The 19,822-nt window shown below is 38.2% G+C and overlaps 1 protein-coding gene across 4 annotated transcripts in view; it reads left to right on the top strand.

Moving 5' to 3' along the window:
- Positions 1–19,314, top strand: part of TINAG (tubulointerstitial nephritis antigen) — a 155,717-nt gene extending 136,403 nt beyond the window's left edge. For 2 of the 4 annotated variants that reach the window (XR_009693537.1, XM_061146370.1), the window contains exon 12: positions 2,781–3,118. Coding sequence is in view for 3 of the 4 variants with exons in the window: in XM_061146370.1 (XP_061002353.1) it covers positions 2,781–2,805 (25 nt within the window). In the remaining variant the exon portion in view is untranslated. Of the gene's footprint in view, positions 1–2,780; positions 3,119–18,586; positions 18,702–19,169 lie in introns of those variants that run through there. The other 2 variants (XM_061146371.1, XM_061146372.1) reach the window with 2 other exon arrangements.
- The last annotated feature ends 508 nt before the right edge of the window (positions 19,315–19,822 follow it).

The raw sequence follows: 19,822 nt of genomic DNA, 5'->3' as shown, positions 1-19,822 counted from the left end.
ATTTCATGTAAGTGGAATCATGAAATATCTGTCTTTTTGCATCTGGCTGATTTCACTTGGCATCATTTTTTCAGGACTTTTGTAGAAGCTATTAATTCTAGATAGAAAATACTAACAATGTTTTCTCCATGCACCTAGATATCAGAGAAATATTTCCATTTCATAGTTCTTCTTTTGTGAAGAAAGTGTTATTTCTTTGCAAATATGTATACTTTTAGTGTATGTTAATGTCTTTACAAATGATGAAATTACCCACCTGTGCTTTTCATTTTTATGGCAATTAGAAGGTATGTAACCTGTCACTCAAACTCAGAAGTTGGCTCATAATGCCTAACCTTAAATGTCAGAAGTCCATCTGCATTTCTATTCCTGCCCTGGAAATACGTACATCTGTACCATTTTTCTAGATTCCACATATATGCATTAATATATGATACCTGTTTTTCTCTTTCTGACTTATTTCACTCTGTACGACAGACTCTAGGTTCATCCATAGTTCTATAAATGGACCCATTTTGTTCCTTCTTATAGCTGAGTAATACTCCATTCTATAATTGTAAAGCAATCATATGCCAAAAAAGTCATATATACAACAATGTAGCAAGCATTATCTCAAACCTTAATTTTTTAAAATACGAGAGCAGTGACTGGAAATTTACCCTTTCACTGAATGCTTAGATTTTAGAGCTAATGCTGTAACTCTGTCATGGATTCAGAGGAAGAAATGTCAGTTATATTATGATCTTCCTCTGTTGATGCCTTACTTCATGTTCACTGTTTAAAATATAAATTATGAACCCTCTACAACCACACCCAGAATAAGCTATTTTATTAGAAATGAAAAATTTGAGAAATTTTTACATCAAATTAAGTCGATAAGTGCATATCACTGAATGAAATTTTTAACATTAAAAAGACAGTTGTGTCATATTTTTTTGCTCTTTCTTTGATATGCGACTCTGGACAAACAAGCCACTTAATATCCCCGGATCTCTGTTTACTTCTCTGTGAAATGGAGCAAACTGTGACCCACCTGACACATTCACAAGAGCTAAGTATTAAATGCTGTAGCAGGCAAGTGTTACAAATTGAATTTCCTTCACTACTGTGAGCTCTTCTTCATTGTTCTTGTGTGCAGGCCTGGTAGTAAGAAGCATGTTGACATATTCAAGGCATGGGATAAAGCTAACAGCTCAGACAAGCTTCACTTTTTGATTAAAACTGTGACTCCTTATTAAAATTTCAGAGTCAACAGTGATGAATCCAAACTACCTACTTTAAATGTTCAAGCAAAGTTGCCCAAGGAAAGTATTGCATAGAGTGGGCAAAGCAGTTGCTCTCTAAATTTTTCTCCAACTCTGGTTTCTATTATTCTAATCAAGAATTGTTAAACATACTTACATATTTGTATGTATCAAAGTTTTACAATATTCCAATGTCTTTAATAGCTGGCCGTCAACATAAGGGATGCTAGTTAGTATTTATATGTATTTATAGTAAGACTTCTAGGTTTTGTAAGGAAACTTAGGCATTCCTATGAGCTTCCCAGGTGGCTCAGTAGTAAAGAATCTGCCTGCCAATGCAAGAGAGGTGGGTTGGATCCCTGGGTCAGGAAGATCCCCTGGAGAAGGAAATGGCAACCCACTCCAGTATTCTTGCCTGGAGAATTCCATGGACAGAGGCGCCTGGTGGGCAGCAGTCCCTGGGGTCGCAAAGAGTCGGACACGACTGAGCACACAGGCACATAAGCACTCCTGTATCCAATCAAAACAATTTCACTGCAAAGTGTATCAAAGTACTAATATTTGTAGAGGTAGTAATTTTACAAGCTGTCAGGTCTGGAATCTGACAGGGACTAGAAATCATAGCTTCTAAAAGAATATATGAGCAATTCCTTGTAGGCATGAATTTAGTAATGAAAAGTGTCGATGCCTGAGTTCTAGCCACCACTTTGCCATTGACAATTGGTGTATTGGCTGAGTCATAGTTTCCTTAGTAAAATGGACATGATAAAGATAAGGAGGATTAAATAGACATCACTGCTTGGTGATTATTTTGTCTTCTTATGTCTTTGCTTGGTTTTGGTGTTAATATAATGATGGTCTCTTAAAATAGATTGGGAAGTATTATCTCCTTTTCTAATTTCTAAGAGTTTTGGATTACTATAACTCAGCTTTTTGACAGGATTAATAGTGAGGTTACCTGGGCTTGTAGTTTTCTTTTTAAAAAATGCTTATTTATTTGGTTGCACCGGGTCTTAGCTGTAGCAAGTGGGATCCTCACTTGTGGCATGTGGGATCAAGTTCCCTGACCAGGCATGGAACCTGGGGCACTGCATTGATGGTGTGGAGTCTTAGCCACTAAACCACCAGACAATTCCTCTGTTTTTTGAGGGGAATTTCAGTTACAACCCAATCCTTAGTTATACAGGAATATTCAGATGTTCTGTTTCTTTCCAGGTCAGTTTTAGAAATTTGTCTTTCACAGGATTTGTTCATTTAAATTGTTGATTTGTTGGTATAAAATGGTTTGATGTAGTTCCTTATTGTCCTTAAAACATTTTTAGCTCCCATAGTCATGTGGCTTCATTCACTCTTGATATTATGCCTTTAATTTTATAATAAAACTATTTAGCAGTTTATAAATTTTACTAATTCTTTAAAAATTTGTTTTATTAATTTTTCTATATTGTGATTTTCTATGTAATGTGTTTTCACTCATCTTTATTTGCTTCCTATGACATATGTTGGATTTAATTTACACTTTTGTATCTTTTTAAGGGCGTCCCTGGTGGCTCAGTGGTGAAGCATCTGCCTGTAATGCAAGAGATGTGGATTCAATCCCTGGGTTGGGAAGATCCCTTGTAGAAAGAAATGGCAACCCACTCCAGTATTCTTGCCTGGGAAACCCCACGGACAGGGTAGCTTGGTGGGCTACAGTCCATGGGGTCGCAAAAGAGCCAGACATGGTTTAGTGACTAAACAACAACAACAACATCTTAAGGAGGAAGCCCAATCTATGATGTTAGAACTTTGTTATTTTCATGTAAAAGCACTTCGTGTTATAGATTTTCTTTTTCTGAACAGTTGTAGATACATCCTGTCACTTGTGTTCTGTGAAGTTTTAATTTTCATTTCATTTATGGGGAGGGAGGTGGGAGGGGGGATCGGGATGGGGAACACAAGTAAATCCATGGCTGATTCATGTCAATGTATGGCAAAAACCACTACAATATAGTAAAGTAATTAGCCTCCAACTAATAAAAATAAATGGAAAAAATAAAAGTTCAGCATTGAATTTAAAATATTGTTAATTTCCTTTGTTTTATCATCTTTGATCCATGACTCAGGTCCCTGTGATGCCCCCTGCCCCTGCATCCTTCACACAGATCTTCATAAAACAAGGTGTCTTACAGTTCTGTGTTTAAATGTCTTTTTATTGAGGTATACTTGATATATAACACTATATTAGTTTCAGGTGTATAGTATAATGATTCAATATTTGTATACATTGTGAAATGATCCCATAATAAGTCTAGTTAAGGCCTGTCACCATACATACTTATAAAATTCTTTTCTTGTGATGAGAACTTTTAAGATCTACTTTCTTAGCAACTTTAAAATATTGAGTGCAGTATTATTAAAGTTCTCAAATAAAATATCTTCCATCTAAACTGAGAGTGTGAGTGAATGAAGCATAGCTCCAGATGGACTTTTGGCTGCTGTTGAAAGCACAGCAAGTCTGACAACCTGTTTTGTAAGCTTTTGCTTGCTTCTGATACAAGAACTATTTGACTCTTTCTGGAATCAGGATTGCACATGCAATAGAGCAATGCTCTAATCCAGCATGACAAATCCTATTTTCCTGTGTGGAGGTGCTTTGAACAGAAAATCTGGGATATTCTGGGCAAAAATATAGATAGGTGATTTTTAATAAGACTTACGCTGTTTATCTTCCTTCCATCATATTAAGTGCACAGAGTATATCTTCCTGTAATCATATACTCACTAGAGCCTCCAATCATGTCTAGGGAACACCTATCAATACAATGAAGTCTGTTTTAAAAAAACACATCAAGAACTTTCACTGTTAGATAACATAAATGCATCTTTTAAATTACCTTTATTCCCTTTGAGTTTTGCAACTCTCATTTGCATACTTGATTTTTTTTATAAGCCTGTATTTTATCAAAAATTTTTTAATTCACATCAAGTTCTAGTTTATGTTAAAGTTTAAAATGGAGTCAAGTCTGAGTTAAGGACAGTTTCTCAAAGAAGCTGCCCTGAGGCTATTTCTCCTAGATCGCACCTCTCTATATACTGTTACCATTTTCATTTTCTTCGTAGAGCTTATCATCATCTAAAATTTTTAATTATTAATGATATATTTAATTAGATTTTCTTCCCACAAGAATATACATTTCTTGAGATACAGAGCATTGTCTTTCTTATTTGTTCTGTTTCCTCAGAACCGCAAACAATGCCTGAAACACACTCAGTTTTCAATAAATAGATGTCAAACAAAAACATTCCATCAATACATTATAAAAGAATTAATGTCATTGTATATAAATATGCTATTTAAGTTGTATTTTTTGAATAACTCTTCTGTAAAATTCAAAATGAAGTTTCCTAATATCCCAAAGTAATGTATTTCCATGAGTTCAGCTGGTCTCAGTTTTCTAAGAATTTATAAAAATATGGCATGCATATAAGGACATAAGTATTTGATCTCTGCATGGTCTAGTTTATCAGTCTTATGTTTGCAGTGTTTTCACTGGAATAGACTTGATGGGAATAACTTGTCATCTCAATGATGATCAGAATTTAGAAAATTCTCAGCCACTGTCATTGTGTGTTCTCAGAAGTAGATGAAAAAGCTAAATAAGGAGCTGTCATACAGTCCAAGCCCATAAGTTTATTTTGCAAAGAAAAGATGAAGCTACTTGAAGGTTTTATCTAACATGTTGTTTTGAACAAGCATCGTACATTTAATAGGTTTGTTGATTATCCGGTGGGAGTGAGGGTGGGCTGAAACAAGAGGACACGTGGGCAAAAAAAGCACACAGGCAGTTCAGAAATGTCTTGTGAAATTGAAAAACAGACTGAAGCAAAATTAAGAGGTACACATGTTCAAAAATAGTCTAGCACAAAAGTTGGAGGGTTTTTATTTGTTTGTTTGTTTTTGTTTTTTAACTTATACCAGGATCTTCTCTATACTCATGGCCATTTAGAATTTTGGAATGGGAAATAAATGCAGAGATGCATCTAAATTCTAGAGTTTTGGACCTTATTAGCCTAATAATGTTCAACTAATCACTAAGAAGAGATTTACTGTGTTTCAGTACTAATTCAAGGAAATGATCTTTCACACATAATTTTATACATGATTCCCTTTCTGTTATTTACCATTACTATAAATAATCATATTTCAAGACATGAGCAGACTTACTGGAACCAAAACTCCAAAGGGAAACTTCTAATGCTATTATTTGGGAGCCCTGCCGTTTTGATTTTTCAGGACCACAGGCTACCAAGGAATTTTGAAGGTCTGGCTCAGTTGGTAAAGAATCTGTCTGCAATGCAGAAGACCTGGGTTTGATCCCTGGTCTGGGAAAATCCTCTGGAGAAGGGAATGGCTACACACTCCAATATTCTTGCCTGGAGAATGCCATGGACAGAGGAGTGGGCAGGCGACAGTCCCTGGGATCGCAAAGAGTCAGACACAGCTCTGTGACTAACTTTCATTTTCTAACGTTCCAAGCTTTCCCTTCATGATTGCACGTGCCCTCTGAAAGTCCAAGAGCCAAGCATCAAAATACTAGTGAAAAACTAGATTCCTTCTCCAGAGAGCAGTAAACATTGATGAGAAGAAATGCATGTAATAAAAATGGTGTGATCGAAGCAGTGCATGTAAGCTCAGTCGCGTCAGTCGTGTCTAACTCTTTGTGACCCCATGGACTGTAACCCACCAGGCTTCTCTGGCCATGAGATTCTCCAGGCAAGAATGCTGGAGTGGCCTGCCTTGCCCTCCTCCAGGGGATCTTCCCGACCCAGGGGTTGAACCAGCATTTCCTGTGTCTCTTCCAAGACAGGTGGATTCTTAGCACAAAAAGAAGGTCATCATTATACAAATGATGGGCCACCTGGTCAGTTCAACTTCCTGTGGGTTCCCAACTAAGACACAGAAAGAGAAAAGATTATTTTTGAGAGGAGAGGGCTAAATCTGCTCATCAAATAAACAATTTCAAATCTCTGAATATGAATCAGCAATGGGTGTACATTCATGTTGATGTATGGCAGAAACCACCACAATATTGTAAAGTAATTAGCTTCTGATGAAAACAAATGGATTACTTAAAAAAATTTAAAAAAGTCAAATCTCTGAATATGTGAACTCCATAAGATAATACTGTGCTGCTATAATATTAATAGTTTTCACAATGAAGACACCTCATTGAAAAAATTCCTGATTTCTTTTGGGTGGCTTCTGTTTAGTATGGCTGCAGTACATGCGATGGAAAACTATTGGTTTAATAAGAGGAAGCCTTGAACTGTTAAGCTATACCAACAGTGGTGTATAATTAGTTTCTGATAGACAGCTGAGTGACATTGTACAGTTGTTAAATAAACAGAAGTGTGGTTCAGCATGCAGAACTGCTGGGAAGGTTAGATATAACATATCCATGACTTAATAGCACAGAAACTTACATGGCAGGCATTGCTGTTGTAAAAATAACCTCCACGATCAACCTCACCAATTCACTCCCTTTTATAAATATATAACCACTTAAATTATTTTAATTAGTCATTCAGTCCTTTGCTTCTTTAGTAACTGTAAATCCATTCTGTCTCTCTTGAGACATCTGCCCACCTACTGCCAATGCACAGAAAATCAAGGAGTTTAATTTGCTCGAAAGGAAGTTAGTGCTATTTTCAGACACTAAGGGAACAGAAAAATAATTGGCTCATTGTTGCCATCAGTTCCTTTCTCTCAAACAGCATGGAAGCTGGTGAATGGCAGAATCTGTGAGGTGATGCTCCTCCATTGCAGCATGGGTATTCCTGCTGGTCCCAGCTCCTGCCAGCACCAGAGCGAAGCTCCACAATGAGTACCGAAATAAAAGCTCTTCTTATTCACACTCTCATGTTTCATTATTACTCCACAAAATAGCGGCTATGCCAGAGGAGGCTGCTGCGCTAAAATAATTTCTTCTCCTGGAGGTCCTTAAAGCTTCAGACTTGCTGGCATTCAAGTACATTCTTTTCACAACCCCCCTCCCCCCCAAAAGAGAATGATTTAGAAAAGGCAGAAGAACCAGAGATCAAATTGCCAACATCCGTTGGACCATCGAAAATGCAAGAGAGTTCCAGAAAAACACCTACTTCTGCTTTATTGACTACACCAAAGCCTTTGACTGTGTGGATCACAAGAAACTGTGGGAAATTCTGAGAGATGGGAATACCAGACCACCTGACCTGCCTCATGAGAAATCTGTATGCAGGTCAAGAAGCAACAGTTAGAATTGGACATGGAACAACAGACTGGTTCCAAATCAGGAAAGGAGTACGTCAAGGCTGTATATTGTCACCCTGTTTATTTAACTTCTATGCAGAGTATACCACGTGAAACACTGGGCTGGATGAAGGACAAGCTGGAGTCAAGATTGCCAGGAGGAATATCAATAACCTCAGATATGCAGATGACACCACCCTTAAGGCAGAAAGTGAAGAAGAACTAAACAGCCTCTTGATGAAAGTGAAAGAGGAGAGTGAAAAAGTTGGCTTAAAGCTCAACATTCAGAAAACTAAGACCGGGGCATTCAGTCCAATCACTTCATGGGAAATAGATGGGGAAACAGTGGAAACAGTGGCAGACTTTATTTTTTTGTGCTCCAAAATCACTGTAGATGGTGACTGCAGCCATGAAATTAAAAGACACTCGCTCCTTGGAAGGAAAGCTATGATCAATCTAGACAGCATATTAAGAAGCAGAGACATTATTTGCCAACAAATATCTGCCTATTCAAAGCTATGGTCTTTTCAGTAGTCATGCATGGATATGAGAATTGTAAAGAAAGCTGAGCACCAAAGAATTGATGCTTCTGAACTGTGGTGTTGGAGAAGACTCTTGAGAGTCCCTTGGACTGCAAGGAGATCCAACCAGTCCATCCTAAAGGAAATCAGTCCTGAGTATTCATTGGAAGGACTGATGCTGAAGCCAAAGCTTTGGATACTCCCATACTTTGGCCACCTGATGCAAAGAGCCAACTCATTGGGAAAGACTTTGATGCTGGGAAAGGTTGCGGACCAGAGGAGAAGGGGTTGATAGAGGTTGAGATGATTGACTCAACAGATATGAGTTTGACCAAACTCTTGGAGATAGTACAGGACAGGGAGGCCTGGCATGCTGCAGTACATGGGGTCACAAAAAGTCAGACACTACTGAGCAAAAATAAAAATTAGAAACAAAAGAAAAATGTTAACAAATGCATGTTTGAATCTTTATGCAATGTAGGCATTTTTGTAGTAGAGCAATCACATTGCCAAAGTTTTTGTGACTGGCTGTCAGAAACAATTGTTTTTCTTGAGCAAAAACTATCCCTCAAGGGGCAAAAAACTTTACTTTTTTTCCTTTACTTAGTAAGATCTCCATCCTTCTCTTCCTTTTAAACAAATGTTAATATTTCTTCTTCTTTTCATTAGTAAGTGCTTGAGGACATTTGCCATCATAGCAAGAAGCTTTCCTGTGTCTCTCTTTTTTTAAATGAGATATGTGCTCAGAAAATGGCTGCAATTGACTTGTCTGAGGAAAGGCTCAGTGACTTCAGGTGAGAGGTGGTGAGCTAAGGCAGCAGGTCATAAGCTTGCTTGTAAGTCTGAATGCCCCGGGGGGCTAGCTAAACCTCAGTGTGCTGAGCCCCATCCCTGGGGTTTTGGTTTCAGTAGTTCCGCTTAACAAGCTTTCAGGCAATGCTGATGTTGCTGGTCCAGGAAGCCCTTTTAGGACTACCCGGTGTGAGATTTCATCTCATAATTCTTTCTGAGCGTAGCTTTGACCTGCAGCTGTGAGGCAAGTGGACTCTCCAAGTTCCCTCTATATAAGCAACATTTTAAAAAGATTATTTGCCTAGGTTTTTTTTAGGTATACTTGATTTACAATGTTGAGTTAATTTCAGGTATACAGCAAAGTGATCCAGCAATACATATAATTCACATATATTCATATATATTCTTTTTCATTATGACTTATCACAGGCTATTGAATACAGTTCCATCTGCTATAGAATAGGACCTTGTTATTTACCTATTATTATACATGTAGTATATATCTGTTAATCCCAATGTCTAATTTATACACCCCCCTTATTTCCCCCTTGGTAACCATAAACTTGTTTTCTATGTTTCTGTGACTCTTCTGCTTTGTGAAGAAGTTCATTTGTATCATTTTCTTAGACTCCACATAGAAGTGATACCATATTGTATTTGTGTTTCTCTGTCTGACTTATTTCACTCAGTATGACAATCTCTAGGCCCATCCATGTTGCTGCAAATGGTATAATTTCATTCTGTTTTATGGCTGAGTAATATGCCATTGTATATTGGAATATTATGTAGCAGCTCTTCTTTATTCCTTCATCTGTCAATGAACAGATGGTTCCATATCTTGGCTATTGTAGATAGTGCTGTTATGAACACTGTGGTCCATATATCTTTTTGAATTAGAGTTTTTGCCATTTCCTGATGTATGCCCAGGAGTGCGATTGCTGGATCACATGGTAGCTCTATTTTTAGTTTTTTAAGGAATCTCCGTATTGTTCTCTTCTCCATATTGGCTGCACCAATTTACTTTCCCACCGGCGACATAGAAGGGTTCTCTTTTCTCCACATTCTCTCTAGCATTTGTTATTTCTTGACTTTTTGATGATGGTCATTCTGACCCGAGTGAGTGGATAACTTATTGTCCTTTTGATTTTCATTTCTTTAATCATTAGCAATCCTTTGAACATATTCACTTTGTCCGTTAATCTCACATACGTTTATAGGAAGTTGAGGTCATTTTTACTTTTTATTGTGAAGTGGTCAATGCCAGACGTTAGGTGAGAGGTGGTGTGCAGGAGAGAAGCAGAGAAATGTAATGTTCCCCTTGTTCTTGGATTGCTTTCAGTGATTCAGAGGCAGGTCATAGAGAATTACCATTTCATCAATAGGGAATGTTTTTCTACATGAAGATATTCCCCCTTTCAAAGTCATGTTGCCTTGGGGATTTGAAGGTCTACTGAATTCTGAGTATTTCACTTGGCCTGGATACATAACTGAATATTTTATTTTGTCAAGCATATTCCTGCTCCTCAATGCTTTTATAGTTTTCTCTCCCTGTGCTGATTCCAGAGGTGACCTATTAAAGCATGCAGCTCATCTCCAAGTCATCAAGCACCCTTTCAAGTCTGCCTTTAAAACCCCAGTGTTAAACCTTCTTCAGTGGTCTAGGAGACCCCGTGGTCTGTGGCCTCTTGCTTGTGTTCTGACTTAGGACTGGCCTCCATGGCTGATGCCTCCGTCGGGTTATCTACTCAGTCCAGGTCTCCTCTTGGCTCTGTGCTCTGAGCCTCCATTGACCCTTTCCCTCGTGTCCTGACTGGGTGCCTGTTCTCCACCCTAATCCAGGTTGCTGAGCTCTCACTTCTTAGAGCTTACTAATTTTGTTTTATATTTATTAATATATAGCTTTCCATTCACTTGATAAGAAGACATTGTTGTTGTTTAGTTGCTCAGTCGTGTCCAACTCTTTGTGACCCAATGGACTGAAGCATGCCAGGCTTCCCTGTCCTTCACCATTTCCCAGAGTTTGCTCAAACTCATGTCCATTGAGTCGGTGATGCCATCCAACAATCTCATCCTCTGTCGTCCCCTTCTCCTCCAGCCTTCAATCTTTCCCAGCATCAGGGTCTTTTCAAATGAGTCAGCTCTTCGCATCAGGTGGCCAAAGTGTTGGAGCTTCAGTTTTAGCATCAGTCCTTCCAATGAATAGTCAGCACTGATTTCCTTTAGGATGGACTGGTTGGATCTCCTTGCAGTCCAAAGGAATTTCAAGAGTCTTCTCCAACACCACAGTTCAAAAGCATCAATTCTTTGGCACTTAGCTTTCCTTATGGTTCAACTCTCACATCCATACATGACTACTGGAAAAATCATAGCTTTGGCTGGAGGAACCTTTGTCAACAAAGTGATGTCACTGCTTTTTAGTATGCTGCCTAGGTTTGACATAGCTTTTCTTCCAAGGAACAAGTGTCTTTTAATTTCATGTCTGTAGTCACCATCTGCAGTGATTTTGGAGCTCAAGAAAACAGTTTTTCATTGTTTCCATTTTTCCCCCTTGTCTATTTGCCATGAAGTGATGGGACTGGATGCCATGGTCTTAGTGCATCTTGAATGTTGAGTTTTAAGCCAGCTTTTTCATTCTCCTCTTTCACCTTACATCAAGAGGCTCTTTAGAAAACATATTACCTATGATTTAGGAGAACAACATGCTAATATCTTGTGTCATACATTTTTGAAATACATCAGATACTTTTCAAATACATTTCAAGATTATGTGAAATCAATATATAATCATTACCATATTTTTAGTTTCAAGTGACAGAAAACCCAACTCAATCTAGCCTAAAGAAAATGAGTTTTATGGCTCATATAAAGTGAGACATTGAGGAAGACCAGCCTTAGGGTGAACATAAGGCAAAGTTTCAAGTAATGGCCTCAAGATCTCATTTCTATCTTTGAGTTTCAGTTTCTTTCCTGCTGGATTGTTTCTATTTTTTATTTTTTTTCTTTTTTAATTGAGGTACAGGTGCGTTACAATGTTGTGTTATTAATAGTTTCTACTGTATAGCAGAGTGAATCAGCTATAGGCATACACATGTTCCCTCCCTCCAGTGCTTTCCTCGCCTGCCTCCTCCGTCCCTCGAGGTTATCACAGAGCGCCGAGCTGAGCTTCCTGTGCTATTCAGCAGGTCCCCACTCTCTGCTGGATGCGGGGCAGCGCACATCCATTAGCCCAAACCTCCCAGTTCACCCCTCTCCCACTCCTGTGTCCACCTGTCTGTTCTCTTCATACATGTCTCCATCTCTGCTCTATAAATAGGCTCATCCAGACCATTTTTCTTTTCTCAAAGGGGCTCTACCTCATTGCAGTAAGTCTAGTCATGAACTCACACTTCCAGGTCTGGTGGAAAGAGAACATCTGTTCCTTTAGCTTGCCATAATCCTAAGGTCTGCTTGGGCCTCAAGGAGGGAAGGTCAGGTGCCCACGTCTGAGCCAGTCACCATGGCCACTGTGGCAGCAGAAAGCCAAGGACAAGTCCAACCCAAGAGTTCATCCTAGAAGCTGACAGGAAGAGTCCCAGGCAGACTCCTGAGGAGCCAATTGTTTGAAAACAGGATCCCACACCAAACACAGAGGTGCCCTCCCAAGGACACTAATCAGGTGATGGTTGAAGGGCTTAGAAAATATATCTGATTTACCTATGGATTCTTTTTTCTCTTCATCTCAGACCACAAGTTACCAATATTTCTGATGCTCCTTTTTAGTTGGATGCAAGGAAAATGCTCCCTGTGCCATCAAGATTTTTGAGATATATAATATTTAGAGAGACCATTTTCACACAACAGAAAGTTTTGGATTTTTTCAGTTATGCTTTGTTAAAACAGAATCAGAGCTAAAATTTGTACATAAGAATTTTGGGAGAGTAGAAAATAATTACTTCAGTGTCAGTTCAGAAAAAACATATTGTTGGTATCAATGGAATACCATAAAAGCTTTAGAGTCCCTCAAAAATGTATAAAAAAGAAGGTTAATACAATAAAAGATCAGGAACAATGAAAACTTACTAATATATAAATAGTAGCATTGTTCTATGGTCATATTCTTACATCTTTTTAAATTGAGATCTGTGTGTGCATGGTCAGTTGCTCATGTAATTGGCATATTATTGACATATTATATTACTTTAAGGTGTACAATGTATTGATTTGATACATTTATGTATTGCAATATGGCTACCACTGTAGCATTAACTGACACCTCCATTTTATCATATAATTTTCTATTTTGTGTGTGTGATGAGAACATTTCAGATCTATCTCTTAGCAGCTTTGAAGGATATCAGTTCAATTCAGTTGCTCAGTCATGTATGACTCTTTGTGACCCCATGGACTGCAGCACATCAGGCTTCCCTGTCCATCACCAACTCCCAGAGCTTACTCAAACTTATGTCCATTGAATAGGTGATGCCGTCGAACCACCTCATTCTCTGTCATCCCCTTCGCCTCCTGCCTTCAATCTTTCTCGCATCAGGGTTTTTTCCAAGGAGTCAGTTCTTCGCATCAGGTGTGATGCGAACTGTGTTGTTAGAGAAGACTCTTAGGAGTTCCTTGGACTGCAAGGAGATCAAAAAGTTAATCCTAAAGGAAATCAAACCTGAATGTTCATTGAAAGGACTGATGCTGAAGCTGAAGCTCCAATACTTTGATCACCTGATGCAGAAAGCCGACTCATTGGAAAAGAGTCTGATGATGGGAAAGATTGAGGACTAGAGGAGAAGGGGATGACAGAGGATGAGATGGTTGGATGGCATCACTGACTCGATGGACATGAGTTTCAGCAAGCTCTGGGAGATGGTGAAGGACAGAGAAGCCTGGAGTGCTGCAGTCCATGGGGTCACAAATAGTCAGACATAACTGAGCAACTGAACAGGATAAGGACTAGTCATTTGTATAATATTTTAGGATTTGCTTGTGCATGTGAAATTAGAACCAGAAAATTGTCAAAGATACCTGATGAATAACCTTGGCTGGTACAAATTTTAATCATATCATAGATGCTAAAAGCATCAGCTGAAGAGAGACTTTGGATAGGGGGCTGTGTGGAAAGTGCAGAGTTGGAAGATTGCACAGCTGCCTTTTCGACTTTCCAAACTTTGAAGACGTATCTGTTATCAGATCACATCTCCAACCCTGCTGCTGACCTAAATTCTTAAGCAAACATAGATCTGTAATATCAGTCAATCATTGTCTAGAGTTTGGATCTTTACAAAACTGATTTACAATAGATTGGGAGTAAAGGCATGCCAGAAACTCTCTTTTTACTCTACAGATACTTTTATTTTTACTCTACAGATCTGTGGGGGTGAGAAATTTTGCTTGCTTTACTTTAGTTTTGCTTGTTCATTACTCTCTCCCAATGCCTAGAACTGGCACTCAGTACACACTCAATAAATATTTGTTGAATAATTTGGTGGGATACAATGCCTTCCCCTCACTAGGGAAGCCAAAGAAAGGTGATAACCTCTGTTTCATACCTGACATCAAGGGCATGAGCAGGTGACTCTGGTACATCCAAGAAAACACTTTTGTCAGGGAGTTAGGCCCTTGAAGGACACATGCAGATCTGTTGAGGTATTATCCTCAGTAGCAGTAGTGGCATCTTCTGCAGCATCCTGGTGGATGACCCAGAAGTTGAGTCTTAACTAAATCTTTCATTGGCCTTGGGACGTGATTCTCCCTGTCCAGGCTTCTTTGGGATTCAACTCTTTTCTAAACTTGGTTCTCTAGCTTTTCTATTGAGTCTTTGTAATACCTATTATTGTTACTTCACAATAATTTAGCCAGAGTTGGTGCCTGGGTTTGCACTCCAGGACTTCTTTTTAAGGTTCTTATTTTATTTTTAATTTCTGTGTTCTAATAATAAGCTATCGGTGGCAACAAGACAATTCCAAATCTCACAGGGCTAAACACAATACAACTTGATTTCTTGCTCATTTGAAGTCCAACCTGAATGTTTCCATATGACACAGTAGGTTGCCAACATTCTCAACATGCAGCTCCGAATGTTTTTTGTTTGTTTGCTTTTTCTGTTTTGTGTTTCAAAGCGGCTGTAATTTTCACAAATAGGATGTAAACAGGTCAGGTGAAAAATCACTTTCCAATACAAAATACTGGCAAATATCATTTTTACAAAAGGATCTGTTTTTCCAGAAAAGTTTACCAAAAAGCTATTGAAATTCAGACATCTGCCTACTAACTATTATGGAAAAATAATCTTTTGTTTAATATTATTTGTAAACATGATACAATTTTTTTTATCCTTGCAAGTGAGAAAAATATAAGGGGGATTGGTTCACAGATGAAGACTTAGTCATAGGATCAGTCAGGTTAAAGTCTAATTAGAGCTCAAGTTCTAGGTCAAGGCAGAATTATGGGCAAGTTTTAATTTAAGGGCTTCTCTGGTAGCTCAGCTGGTAAAGAATCCACCTGCAATGTAGGAGAACCAGGGTCTCTTTTATTTTAAGTCTTTAAGACTGACTCATTACTTCAGTTCAGTTCAGCTCAGTTGCTCAGTCATGTCCAACTCTTTGCGACCCCATGAATCACAGCACGCCAGGCCTCCCTGTCCATCACCAACTCCCAGAGTCCACTCAAACCCATGTCCATTGAGTCAGTGATGCCATCCAAATATCTCATCCTCTGTCGTCCCCTTCTCCTCCTGCCCTCAATCCCTCCCAGCATCAGGATCTTTTCCAGTGAGTCAGCTCTTCACATCAGGTGGCCAAAGTATTGGCGTTTCAGCTTCAACATCAGACTCATTACTGAACTCGCCCCTATTTGCAGCTCTAAGGTAGAGTTCTGGTTCCTGAGACACTTCAACTTGAATACAGATAAACCTTCTCTTTCTCTTTCACTTCCTGTGATAATTAATGCTATTGTCATCCCCCTATTACTCAAAATTGAGAGCCCAAGATCTTGGGCAATCTCTTCTCTCTACTTCTTTGTACCTCTTAAATCCAATTAGTCATCTCTCAATCTTTAACTGCCTTACACCGGGCAATTATCATCTCTCCCTTAAACAATTATAATAGCTCCTTAGCAAGAATTGCCCCCAACACACAATTCCCAGAAGTACAATGTAGCCTCACTAATTCCAGAATTATTATTCTAAAGAAATAATGGGATTTCTTTCTCACATGCTAAGAAATTTTCAAGTGTGCTCATTTTCTTTAATAGAACCTATGACTGATACATGTTGATGTTTGACAGAAAACAACAAAATTCTGGTAAACAGTTATGCTTCAATTAAAAAAATAAACAAATTTTTAAAAATTAATTAATTAAAAAATACAAGGTAATGGAAACATTTTATTTTGAAATGTAAAATTAAAGTTCCCATCATTTTCATGGCAAGAAGGGGGGAGTATGTGAAAGATCATGGAGACTTTAATTACTGATATTGATAGAAAAATATATGGTCAAATACATTTAAGTAACTTAAGTATTTATAAAGCATATTTCTAAAATGAAAGAACCAGTCTGTTGAATATCATGAGGTGGCAAAAGCTCTAAAAGGTAAATCAATGTACAAAAATGCAGAATAGAGGTGACTTTACTAATATTAAAGAAGAATTCAACATATAAGATTACAAAGGACAAAAGTACATATTGAAAAAAAAGTGAAAGTGAAGTTGCTCAGTCGTGTCCGACCCGGTGGACTGTAGCCCACCAGGCTCCTCTGTCCATGGGATTCTCCAGGCAAGAATACTGGAGTGGGTTGCCATTTCCTTCTCCAGGGGATCTTCCCGACTCAGTGATTGAACCCAGGTCTCCCGCATTGCAGGCAGACGCTTTAACCTTGAAGAAAGTAGAGATAAAATGTTATATAGGAAAGTAAATAGGATCAAAATAGCCAAAGGCAGAACTGGTAGATACACAAAGAGAAACTGACAATATGAAAAGCCTAGCTGAAAGCTTTATCACATCCACAGAATTTACAATTCCTGCATAAAATAAAGAACACCTTGCTCCATTTTCTTTAAGCATCTCAAGTCATAAGTTGTCCTGGTATAAGGTATCTTATGTGTAAACTCTTTTTTTTTTCCTCTCTCTGAAAGTGTTTGAGTTCTCCATACGCCTGATTTTGTTCATAGTAATGATGATTTTTGCATTTTTGTATTCAATGTGTTAGCCAACAGCAGGCCCTGTTCACTTTGGAAATTCATATCCTTAAGTTCTAAAAAATTACATTAAATTATTTATTATTATCTTAAATATGATGATTTCTGAGATGTCTAATTCATGTTAAAATTATCTCCTACTATTACCATTTTCTAACATTTTCATGACTTCATTTTGTTATTGCTGTTTGTTTTCTCCTTCTATTGTATGTGTTGGGTCTCCTATTTTTATTTTTTAAAACCTATATCTGTGCTTTTTAATGTCCCTCCTTCAAAAAATTAGCATCCTGATTGTAATTCATAAGTAAAACATCATTTTTGATTTTCCAAATAAGAATTTGTAGGTATTTTTCTTCAATCTCTTTGACTACTTCCTTTATATTTTCTTGTTTTTCTGTTAAAATATTTCCTTAAATGTCTGGCATTTCCTGGATATCTGATCAGATTTAAGAATAAAGAACTTAAGCAGTGTCTGTAAGCTTCAACTGTGTGCATTTTGCTTGACTGCTGGAACTTGAATAGCGTGGTGAAGCAAACACCCTGAAGTTACTTTCTAACTTCATGGGCTTAAGTAGTGACCTAGTCTTTCTGCCTAATCTGTAGGCAGTGGTGGACAACAGAGCTCAGGTCAAAAGACTGCTTTGAAGATTGAATGGGATAATGTATGTAAAGGTCTGAGGACAGCCCCACCACAAACACTGTCTAGGTGTTCCCGGTGTGTCTGTCTTGCCTGTAACACAGTTAGAAGCTTGCTGCAGCAGCACTGAGTCTACTATTCCACTACTTCCTGGTAGTGCATAGTGAACACGATTGTTTAAAATATGAGTGGTAGAGTTGAATAGATCTGTTTCCAACTCTTGCCCTACCTAATCCTGTGTGTAACTTTGGGCAAATTCACTTCAATTTCACCATTTCAAAAATTGAAATTTTAATAGTACCTACCTCCCAAGGTTTTTTTTTTTTTTGGTATAAGTAAGATATTACATACAAAGTGCTTGTCACACCATAAATGTTCAATAACATTAACCAGTAACAATAATAGTGTAAATTATAATAGCAACAACATGTACTTGATAAGACTTACTGGTTAACATATAACTTACTGGTTAACATATCACAAGTGTGAAGTTTCAGTAATCATCCTGACACTTCAGATCTATTTATAAGGAGAGAGATGACGTGTATTCATCATGTCAACCCAAGAATAAGAATTTTACATAATATACTTTACACTAAAGCTGTGTAAACCTTTTCTATAAAGGACCGGGTAGAAAAAAGTTTTTAAATATTGTGGTCCATCTGCTGTTTGCTTTTTCTGTTTGTTTGTTTCAGTTTTTTGGCTGCATGGCATGTGCAATCCTAATTTGCTGACCCTAATTCCCTGACCCTGAGTGTGGATAAAACCCACACTCCCTGCATTTGAAGCACAGAGTCTTAGCCTCTGGGCCACCAGGGAAGTCCCTATATGGTGCTCGTTGCAACTGCTCAGCTCCATTGCTGTGTCCTGAGAGAAGGCATAGACAACATGAAAATGCGTAGATGTGCCTGTGTTCTAATAAAATAAAACTGTGTTTCCAAAAACAGGTGGGGGAGGAAAGATTGTGGCCCATGAACCTCAGTTTTCCAACCCCTTCTTCTTACCACCCAGCTAAAGATTGGAACGGAAACAAATGATATAGTTCTGCCATCGCAAAAAAAGGTACAGATGTTCTGGACACTATTTTACATAGGGAAGTGTTTGGTTAATGTTGGACACTTTAGGTTAAGAACCTCAACTCTTCCCTTTCTAGTGGGTTCTAGAGTATTTTTCTATAAAAGGACATCTTCAGAACCCATTTACATTAAGACCCTATGGTGATTATAAACAGTGCTGTGATGAACATTGGGGTGCACTTATCTCTTTCAGTTCTGGTTTCCTCGGTATGTATGCCCAGGAGTGGGATTGCTGGGTCATATGGCAGTTCTATTTCCAATTTTTTAAGGAATCTCCACACTGTTCTCCATAGTGGCTGTACTAATTTGCATTCCCACCAACAGTGTAAGAGGGTTCCCTTTTCTCTACACCCTCTCCAGCATTTATTGCTTGTAGACTTTTGGATAGCAGCCATCCTGACTGGCGTGTAATGGTACCTCATTGTGGTTTTGATTTGTATTTTATAATTGCCAGGACATGGAAGCAACCTAGATGCCCATTAGCAGACGAATGGATAAGGAAGCTATGGTACATATACACAATGGAATACTACTCAGCCATTAAAAAGAATTCATTTGAATCGGTTCTAATGAGATGGATGAAACTGGAGCCCATTATACAGAGTGAAGTAAGCCAGAAAGATAAAGACCAATACAGTATATTAATGCATATATATGGAATTTAAAAAGATGGTAATGATAACCCTATATGCAAAACAGAAAAAGAGACACAGATGTACAGAACAGACTTTTAGACTCTGTGGGAGAAGGTGAGGGTGGGATATTCTGAGAGAATAGCATTGAAACGAGTATACTATCAAGGGTGAAACAGATCACCAGCCCAGGTTGGATGCATGAGACAAGTGCTCAGAGCTGGTACACTGGGAAGACCCAGAGGGATGGGATGGGGAAGGAGGTGGGAGGGGGGATCAGGATGGGGAAAACATGTAAATCCATGGCTGATTCATGTCAATGTATGGCAAAAACCACTACAATATTGTAAAGTAATTAGCCTCCAACTAATAAAAAAAAAATAATAAAAAGAAAGACCCTATGGTGTTGCAACAGTAAGTACTTGGCAGGACCATTAGCACAAATGTTTCTTTTGTAACCTTTCCATCTCTAAGG

The sequence above is a fragment of the Dama dama genome, chromosome 7, assembly GCF_033118175.1.
Source record: "Dama dama isolate Ldn47 chromosome 7, ASM3311817v1, whole genome shotgun sequence".
NCBI lineage: Eukaryota > Metazoa > Chordata > Mammalia > Artiodactyla > Cervidae > Dama > Dama dama.
Note: the sequence above shows the minus strand (reverse complement) of the source record. Positions and strands in the feature narration are given on the sequence as shown.